This window comes from Dioscorea cayenensis, unplaced genomic scaffold, assembly GCF_009730915.1.
Source record: "Dioscorea cayenensis subsp. rotundata cultivar TDr96_F1 unplaced genomic scaffold, TDr96_F1_v2_PseudoChromosome.rev07_lg8_w22 25.fasta BLBR01000032.1, whole genome shotgun sequence".
Lineage (NCBI taxonomy): Eukaryota > Viridiplantae > Streptophyta > Magnoliopsida > Dioscoreales > Dioscoreaceae > Dioscorea > Dioscorea cayenensis.
The window spans coordinates 44,769-54,347 of NW_024086423.1; the positions used below are offsets into that span (position 1 = coordinate 44,769).

The following is a 9,579-nucleotide window of genomic DNA, read 5'->3' on the forward strand; positions in this document are numbered from 1 at the left end:
ACTCGAGTCCGTGGGATCTGAGCTGCATCGTCTTTTCATTTTTAAAAAATATTTTTCCCGGATTTATTTGAGATTTAAATTTTAATAAAAATAAACAAAGGGCAGTATGGTCATTTACTTTGACCATACTGCCTTTTCTTCTTTTTTCCCCTGCGTCTTCTTCTTCTTTTCGTCCAGGCTTCTCAAATATTTAGATCTCAGGCTTCTCAAAGCCGACGATGTTGATGCTGATCTCCCTGCAGTGTTCCATGGCACCGATCTTGTAGCTTATGGTCTATGTGATCCGCTGATCCGCTTGAACTATGGATGTGTGGCTGGGGCGAGAGCCGGTTGAGCACCGAGCTCCTCAAGGTTGTGGAAGGGCTTGGTTTCAACACTCCTTCACCGATCCAGATGGCTTGTGTGGCACATGAATCAGCTACCCAGAAGGCAGGAATGGGATTGTTTGAGTTAATGGGTTAATGGGTTGTTTGAGTTTGCTTATGGATTGTATTGATTTCATATAAATGAAAAGGCAATGATATGGGTTGTTTGAAATACAGTGAAATGTTGGTTGTTTGAGTTTGCTTATGGGAAGAATATGGATGTAATTAGGAGAAGAGTATTTGAGAAGGTTCTGGTTATAATGCTAGTTGTCGTGGCACAACAGATGCTTGATGAAATGCCAGTGTGACAAAGTTGTTAGGATTGTATTGATTTCATATAAATAGAGCAATGATGAATAGAGAAGGCATCTTTGGCCTGAAAATTCTCTCTTCTTCTCCTCTATTCCCTCTCATCCCGACCTCCTTCCTACCTTCCTCCAAGCTCTTCTACTCCGAAATTCGCCCCGGATCTCCATTTCGAGGCATGATTGCTCGAAATTCGCCTGTGTCCGGAAAAACTGCAGCTTTTGTCCTTCCGTGTCTTGATAGTTACAACTCAAGCCTAAAAAAACCTAGGAAATGTTCACGAGTGAAAGGAAAAATCTAAAGAGCAAAACCATATCTAACAAATCTTTTTACAGAGTTGAATCACCCGGACTTGGTTTTTAGTTGACATCCACTCATAAACATCAGGTTTGATCTTCTTGATAACATCCGCCTCGATCCGAACATACTAGACCCAGCCAAAAATGATAAAATGATGATGAAAATGACATCTTCAATCATAACTGATGCTTCACTTCCAATACTAGAGCACCAACTCGGTAGCAGATCCCCGCCATCACACTTTTATACATGACTCAAAAATGCAACAAAAATGATTGGCATGAGAAACAATCTAGTGAAAAGAATTGCATATCGCATTTTTGATTATGAATTTAATTCTGGATCAAATTCCAAGAGCAGAAGGTGTGAGGCACGTTCTCATCCTCACGGCAAGCATGAGAATGGTCATATCCAGACCAATTACTTTCAGGGTTACTACAAAACAACTTTTTGACCGGTACCATTTAACTTAATTCATCCCATATAATGATAGAAAGAAATGGAAAAGTTGAAGAATTCCTCTCAGTTTTCCGCTAGAATGTTTTCTTCTTGGTGAGTATAGTGATCAGCAAGAAGAGGAATCTTGAGTTTTAATAAAACAAATATCACAATATTACAAGGGTTCGAATCCAATCCGCCTGAAATTCTGCCCAGGTCAAAGATTCAATGTGAGATACCTGCAACTTGCAACCTGCCTGAAAAAAAAAATTCATTCCTAGTTTACTGAGAATCTTATAATTGCATCAACAAGAACAAGCTTTGTAGCAACAAACTCCATACTGCCCTCAATCACGACAGTTCATCAATTCCACTAAACATCAAGCAAATCAAACAAAATAACAGAAGAACACCAATTGAAGATAACCAATTCAGTAGCTCTCACCATTGAATCTGTTCAAAGAAAAAAAAAAAAGAATGAAAACTTTATCAATGACAATATTATAAATTATAAAATAGTTAAATACAATAACTAGGTTTGAATAAACTTAATGGCTTCAGCATCATTACCTTAGAAAATATTGAGTATAGTAGATCAATTCTAGCCATTTTGGCTCTCAGTAAAGGCAGGCTGAAGTGTAGCATTTTCCTGTTCGAAGGAAGTATACAAGGATTATTATTATATACATGACCAACAATAAACCATGTACATGTTAATAAATCACAATAAAACTAACCTTGATTGATACACTTGAATTCTTTCCCATAGCAACTTTGGCCTTTCTTTTCTTGAGATTTTTCTCCCAAAATGCTTTTTTTCTTCCACCACTTCCTTTGCATTTTGCTAGTGGAGGGTCATGGATTGTTACTTTGGTTGACATAATCGTTTGTTGTGATAAACACTTGTCGATGTTGTTATTTGGAACTTCAAACTTTTGCACTTTAATAGCCTTGTCAACCTCTTCTCTTGTCTTCCTTAACCAATGCAAAGCCACTTTATAAACTTCCGTAGAGCAAGATCCCTTGGTTGCAACTTCTTGTGCTTCATGAGAAAGGGTGCTATATCGAAGTGTTAAATGAGTATAGCAATCTTCTTGAACTTCTTGACCTTCTTCATCAAAAAAATTTCCACATTTTGCATCTCTTGTCCAACGGGTTAACATGTATTCTCTTGGAATCTTATCCACATTAGCCACAATGAATACCTTCAATATATGACGGCATAAGAAACCCGCAAATTCAAACTTGCAACAGCTACATCTCACAAATAAACTAGATTCAGAGCACATTTTAATAAGTCTAACTTCTTTTTCTGGTATCCAACATTTATATGAAGCTATATTCCCATTCTCTTCAATTTTTTCACACTTGTACCGAAGACTTCCAAGTAGTTCTTCTTGAAATTTAGCAAAGATAGCCGGTGTGTACAGTTTGCTTGCTTCTTCTTCAATAGGCATATGAAGTATTAAGGATGGTTGCATATTATTCATTTTAAAATCAGATTCAATTTCTTTCTCTCGACGCCTAATTAGTGCCTTGTCAACACCTTCAACAAACTCCAACAACAACATTTTTCTACTCAAAAACCCTTTGAAAAATTTGTTTATACTTTCACTTCGTTGAGTTGTACACATATCCGCACAAAAGAATTCATGCGACAACACAGGAACCCAATGTTGGCGCTTCCTATACATTCTCAACATCCAATCATTTTCATTCAAATCATATTTAGTGAGCAATTCACTCCATTTTTTTTCAAAGTCTTCAATAGTTTCAGGACTCCTTACACAATAAGACAAATCTTGTCCAAACTTAGACCCCCTTGTGAATAATCTCCCTAAGTGTCGCTTAGCATTTTGAAAAATATGCCATAGGCAATATCGATGAATGGTATATGGCAAGACTTTGGCAATTGCACCACTAATGGCAGAATCTTGATCAGTCATAATTACTTTGGGATGACTTCCTTTCATTGCTTGTAGCCATTTCTCAAGTACCCAAACAAAAGAGTATTCTGTTTCATCAAAAATCAGTGCACAACCAAATAATACAGTTTGAAGATGATGATTGACACCTACAATTGGAACAAATGGCATTGCATATTTATTTGTTCCGTAAGTTGGATCAAGGCAAACAACATCTCCAAAGTAGCCATAATCCATTCTACATCTTGCATCACTCCAAAATATGCTTGTTAATTTCCCATCATCATCAAGTTGGATTGCATAAAAAAAATGGGGATTCTTTATTTGCATTTCATTCAAATAATTCAACAACTTTTGTGAATCTCCCACTGAGAATTCTATTTTTCTTCTTGTGCGCATATAATTCCTTGCATCTAGCTCGATAAATCCAACATTTCGACTCCCTTGAGATTCTTGTGAAAGATAATTCATCATGAGGTTGGTTCTAATGCCCAACTGTCTCATTTTATCAATCATACCTTTTTGACTTTCACCGATTTTTCTATGTGATGGTAAAAGATGACATTTTCTTGGAGTTGCTAAGATATGGTTGTGCTCCTCCACAAACATCGAAACCACCCAAGTTCCGTCCGAGTTTTTGTTTACTAAAAGGTTTGCTTTACAACCACAACGTGTTTCACCCCGATGCCTCTTCTTGTCACCTTTAGTCTTCTTGAATCTTTCTTCTCTATAACCTTCTTTAGAGCAGTGCAAGCGTCACCCAATGACATTACCATCTTTTTCTGATTTTCTTATTGCTCCTTTTTTCACACTAAACCCTTTTTTGTATGCATATTGATTATAATAGTCATATGCTTCATCCATTGAATCAAAAAGCATACCAACATGTGGCGCAAGAAAAACTTCTTGATTAATAACTTCAGTAGCTTTTTCAATGTTATCTTCTTCTCCTTGTGCTTCATTTGATTCATGGAGTTCATCTTCAATTATAGGTTGATTTTCATTTTCTTTCTCCGACTCAAATTCACTTGCATTATAAATATGGTCTTCCACTTCCCATACATCCAGATATGAACTTTGTGCCTCACTAGGACTGGCCATATTGGACAAAACTAGAAACATAATTCCCAATAAGAACAAGGAGAACATTGAAAATTATTTTAGTAAAATAAACTTCAGCTAAAGAAAAGTATAAGAACATACCAAATAATAAGAATAGGCACAAAATCAGCTTTAGATTCAATCAAACTCAACCTCCTTGTTTTTCTAGGCAAATAAAATACTAAACCCTATTAATATCTCCTAAAATTTGAGAGTGAGTTTGCATCTATATATTTATATATAGAGAGAGAGAGAGAGAGCTTACTTGTTTAATTAGGCACAATTGTTGTGAAATATTTGAGAAGCCTGAGATCCAAATATTTGAGAAGCCTGGACGAAAAGAAGAAGAAGACGCAGGGAAAAAAGAAGAAAAGGCAGTATGGTCAAAGTAAATGACCATACTGCCCTTTGTTTATTTTTATTAAAATTTAAATCTCAAATAAATCCGGGAAAAATATTTTTTAAAAATGAAAAGACGTGGCTGCACAGCAGCCACGTCTCGGATGCAGCTCAGATCCCACGGACTCGAGTCCGTGGGATCACTACTCTTATTAATATTCGAGTCCCCATTTGAACCTTTAAAGGGTGGTGAGGGTTTGAATCTCAAATAATGGTATTTTTTTATTTTGAGTATGAGCAGTAGTTGTGTGTGGATGGTCCCAGCACTCACATGTGTGCAGACCTGCTCCCATTTGCTCCGCTAAAGTTTGTGTACGCACATTTTTACCTTTTTAGCGTTTTTTTTAACGATTTACCTGTTGATTTTAGGAGAAAAAAAAAATCAAGAAACATTAAAAAGAGAATTCATTTGTTTACTAATAAATAATAATCTCACCAGAGAATGAGACCTTTAGGTAGACCTGTTGTACTAGGGATCCTCCGTTACAGGATGGTAAGATGACGTGGCTAATCATTTTTGGGAATTGGTACAGTAATAACTGGGGATGCTTCCTCATGTCAGCAACGGATATGAAAAGGATGGTTAGGTCAGAGCAAGTAATTTGGTGCATTAGTGATAGACAAAGAATTCAAGGTCAGTAATTAAGCTTGAAATTATTTTTAAGCCAAATTGATTACCTCACTAAATCAAGGTTAGCTCGATAATTCAAACAATATAATATTATATATAATATGAAATAATATATTATATTGTCAAAAAACTTATATTGCCCAAGTGAAAGTCCAAGTTGAGCTTGATTTTAATTTAGAATAAACCAAATTAAGCTCAAGCACTTAAATTTAGAATCAAATCATGCAGAGTTAAAAGGGAAAAACTTCATTGTCTTTTAAGTAACCCATCAACGACAGAGTGACAAAATCCTGCAAGGCCGAATTATTATCATTCATAGAATTCTGCAGTGATTTCACAGATCATTTTGTAGATGTTATAGATACATAAATGTTAAGGAAATGCTTACATGAAAACATAATTAACGCTTATGAATTAACAACCAGTCCTTGCTGAAAAACAAGCCAGCTATATGATTACATTGCAAAATGCCACCATGAGATGATAACTAACTGCATCCCTGTGCAAAGCATTGCAAATGGTTACAATAAACACACAAACAAGACAATTCCATCTGATTTTGTTTATGGTACACCATTTGATTCAATCACTGAGATTTGTCAGAGTTTATATTTGAACATGGTGGGCTTCCATCCTGGTCTTACCTGAAACAAAAAATAAAGGAACTCTATCATGTTTCATATTAACATGTCTAGCTGAAACAAAGTGTAAACAATGTTCAAAGACTCATAAAAGTTCTTTTATGTTGAATGGCCAGGACTAAATAAGTTAATTTCATTGCCCTACACGATAGGAAGCCGAGAATTAATGAAAAGTCAGTATGTTTGCAGCCAGTGGCACATTTCAAATCAGTAACAGCACATTTATTTGCAGTATAATTGAAGTGGTTGAAGCCATAGTAAGGAGCTTATTTGAAAAGGCAATGCAGCTTAAATAAACATAGAAAATTACCAGATATGATCACATTTACAATTTAAGCCATTTTGGCTTGGCTGGCTTCTTCACAGCAGGCTTAGGTTCAGATTCAAGAGCAATGGGGGATATCACGACAGGAACAGTGTCTGGTTCAGGGCGGACTTGAACTTCATCATGAATAATATCCAATCCATTTAAAGACATGATACTGTCTCTGAGGTAGGGTCCTGTATCAGCTACTGTGCTGTCTGGCATCACAATGCAATATCAGTGATCTGCTGAAGCCATAGGTGATGTGATTATATTAACAGAGAACAAACCTTGCGGCAAATCATATGAGAAGTGAACAATAGCCCCAGGAGCAAAGCCAGCTGAATAGAAATCCTTTGACAAATCTTTTATTCGCTCCTTTGGTGGGGTGGTATCTGAATAACATAAAAATTTGGACTTAAGCAGTTAGAATTATAGTTGAAAGATTAGCATAATGCAAAAGGCTCCAGGTTGTATGGGAGAATTAAATGAATAGCCTTATAATAAAATATAGCAAGGCTGTTTCTTGCCTCAAAACCATGATGTTTAGGTCACCAATGGGCAACCTTGGCAATTGTATAAAAGCATGAACAACAAGCACACATGTTACGTACATAAATAGAATGGCAGGTTTGGTTGTGCTAAAACTTTCATGAGCAGATCCACCAAATCTTGAATTTTCTCAGATGGATGAAATTTTGCCTCAAGAATGTAGTTATCAGGAAATAGGACTCTGACCACAGCCTGCACCAAAAAATGAAGGCATAGTAACATTCCTCTCACCAAGAAAAGCAATGATTAAACAAAAATAGAGCTTGTTATTAAAAATCTAAATAGAAACATAAATTGGGAAATATTCTTGCAAAGAGAGAATGAAATAAGGAAAATTTCTGGACACTGGAAATCAATATTAGCACTGTTTAGAAGTGACCAAACATACCTTAGTAATTTTTGCTCGACGGGCAGCTGCCTCAGCCTCCCTAATTTTGCGAGTCTTCAGAACTTGGGATTGTGCTGTTTACACATTTAGGGAATCTTAACACCTCCATTAAATCTAAGGTACTATTCTAACAGATCTTCTACAAATACAGGTAAATAAGGTGTTTGTTATTGGCATTACCTCCCAATCTATCTGAAACAATCCGATAATAGTCCTCTGGTGTAAACTCATAGAAGTCTTCCGTTTCATCTGCTGCACACCAACCACAAAATTATCATGTATGCATAACTCAAAAATAAGGAATCAGCATCAGCTCTATGTAAAACAGCAGAAATTTTCCAGTTAGAGAAGAATCAAGTAAACTTATGCATGTCATGATATGAAATGTCTGTCGGCTATTATATTTGCAAAAAATCATGCTTAAGTTGCTACTAGGTTCCTAACACCTGGAATCTAAATAACGGAAAACATGATTGAACTTTCTGTGCTGCATAAGAAATAGGATACCATTAGATGAAGCTGATGCTTCGTTTGATGCTTGAAAAAATGCTGGGTTGGTAAATACACAGATCTCTCTACCAAGTTCTTCTGCTGCAGCAGCAAGTTTGACCTGAATATTTTGATAGGAATTGGTTGATGTTAGCAGAGAGCCGGCACACTCAATTTGAAAGAACTGACAGCATATGTTTACATTATCATGTAACACAATTGAGATTGGCATACAAGAAATCCATCCATGAAATCTAAGCTGTAAGGTAACACAAGCAGTGATGATCAAGAGTGTAAATATAGGACAAAAACCCATACCCACAGCTAATCCCTGAGAAGGCATAACTGCCAATTATATAGGTTCTTGCAACACTATGAAATGTTCATCCAGAATACCACTTTTCTGAAGTTATCTTTGAGAATTTAAATGTTATGTTGAGTCATAATACAATTGAAACTCGACAATCCTCAGCAAAATCAGTAAGTGCAATGAAAAATAATCAAATCTACACTTGAGGTAAAACCTGGTAAACTTGTTAGTCAAACAGTACCAACAGATTCCCTCTCTTGCTCAAGTCTATTTCTGTCTGATTATGATGGCAGATCACATTACAACAAAATGTCCACCATTGACTTTTCATTGATGCTGATCAACTCCCAAAAACTTAAATGAAAGATCAGCTCTGGATTGGCTTGAACATACAAAACCACTGAAATTACAGTAATTTTTTTTTCAAACGTTCCTCAATATATTCCAGTTCAATAATGCCCAAAAATCAAATTAACAACCTCCATCGAAGTAAACAACCAACCATCACTTACCACTCCTTTATAACAATGTTATGAAGACCTGCTCCTGAATTGTCTAAAAGTCCAAACTTTCGCTCAAAACTGCATTAAAATCCAAGCTTTACCATGCAAGTTGATAATTTGCTATAATTTGCTGCAAAACTCTATTGGGGCTACCCCTAACCCTAACGAACACCATAAGCCATTGCCAATCAATACACCAATCTCAAGAAAAGTCTTAATTAAGTCTTCAATTGAACCAAAATCTAAAAAACCTCAACAGAGATCCATCTTCAATTAGTTCAATCACACGCTCTACCCTCACAAAACACACAATTTCTCCATACCAACAGAAATCCACAAACAACACGCATTAAAAAAAAAAATCAAACTCATTAAACCACAAAAGACCAACAAGATTCAGAGAAATAATAGAACTAGATGATTGGCCTCAGATTCTCAGATGAAATTGAATAAAAGATCTATCACCGATAAGAGGAGAAATCAGCCATCAAGAGAGATCAACCTGAGCTTCCTGCAACTCCATGGGTGTTGCTATAAGCCTCCTCTTGCCCGGCCCCGGCCGCCGAAGCTTGAACGAATCCAGTTGTCTGGTTCTCAAAGCGAACTCTCGAAGGACATGAAAACCAAGGCTTCGCGAGTCTCCTTTCTATTTATACGACCCCTTTCACCAATTCGGATCCAGATTTAATCGGATCTTTAAACGGGTTCGGATTTAGACCCGACTCCGTTTTCCTGCTTATCGGATCAAGATTCAAGAGTAAATTGTGACTCCATGGCAACCTAATTATAATAATTATATTAATTTATATATTAAAAATAATCAATTGATAATTAATTATAACTACCAAATATAATTAATGTTGATCATAACCTTATCTTTAATGTTGATGGCCATATGATGAACTTTGATTGCAAGCAAATTGTATT

The 9,579-nt window shown here is 36.1% G+C and overlaps 3 protein-coding genes across 4 annotated transcripts; all 3 read right to left on the reverse strand.

The window, feature by feature from the left end:
* Positions 1-1,303: 1,303 nt before the first annotated feature.
* On the reverse strand, positions 1,304-3,571 carry LOC120253283 (protein FAR1-RELATED SEQUENCE 5-like). Its single transcript, XM_039261603.1, has 3 exons — positions 2,147-3,571; positions 1,649-1,666; positions 1,304-1,417 (listed from the first exon to the last, which is right to left on the reverse strand). The coding sequence occupies exons 1-3, from the start codon at positions 3,569-3,571 to the stop codon at positions 1,304-1,306; spliced, it is 1,557 nt and encodes a 518-aa protein (XP_039117537.1).
* A 519-nt stretch (positions 3,572-4,090) lies between these two features.
* On the reverse strand, positions 4,091-4,435 carry LOC120253285 (putative protein FAR1-RELATED SEQUENCE 10). The gene has a single exon (XM_039261604.1). It carries the CDS (start codon positions 4,433-4,435, stop codon positions 4,091-4,093), a length of 345 nt encoding a protein of 114 aa, XP_039117538.1.
* Positions 4,436-5,742: 1,307 nt separating this feature from the next.
* LOC120253281 (plant UBX domain-containing protein 1) lies at positions 5,743-9,282 on the reverse strand. Of its 2 annotated transcripts, none has more exons than XM_039261601.1 (8): positions 9,155-9,282; positions 7,858-7,960; positions 7,531-7,599; positions 7,351-7,424; positions 7,025-7,154; positions 6,701-6,805; positions 6,417-6,628; positions 5,743-6,109 (listed from the first exon to the last, which is right to left on the reverse strand). In XM_039261601.1, the coding sequence occupies exons 1-7, from the start codon at positions 9,173-9,175 to the stop codon at positions 6,432-6,434; spliced, it is 699 nt and encodes a 232-aa protein (XP_039117535.1). In that variant the 5' UTR covers positions 9,176-9,282; the 3' UTR covers positions 5,743-6,109; positions 6,417-6,431. The 2 variants fall into 2 exon arrangements, with proteins under 2 accessions (XP_039117535.1, XP_039117534.1); XM_039261600.1 differs by having other exon boundaries at positions 7,531-7,602.
* Between the last annotated feature and the right edge of the window lie 297 nt (positions 9,283-9,579).

Excerpts from the sequence above, each read along its gene's own strand:
- LOC120253283 (XM_039261603.1), bottom strand. The coding sequence starts at position 3,571 with ATGGATTATGGCTACTTTGGAGATGTTGTTTGCCTTGATCCAACTTAC.
- LOC120253285 (XM_039261604.1), bottom strand. The coding sequence starts at position 4,435 with ATGGCCAGTCCTAGTGAGGCACAAAGTTCATATCTGGATGTATGGGAA.
- LOC120253281 (XM_039261600.1), bottom strand. The coding sequence starts at position 9,175 with ATGGAGTTGCAGGAAGCTCAG. Across the intron at positions 7,155-7,350 it reads GTCGAGCAAAAATTACTAAG|GCTGTGGTCAGAGTCCTATT; the intron begins GTATGTTTGGTC and ends TTTTTGGTGCAG. Across the intron at positions 6,629-6,700 it reads CTCATATGATTTGCCGCAAG|ACAGCACAGTAGCTGATACA; the intron begins GTTTGTTCTCTG and ends TTGTGATGCCAG.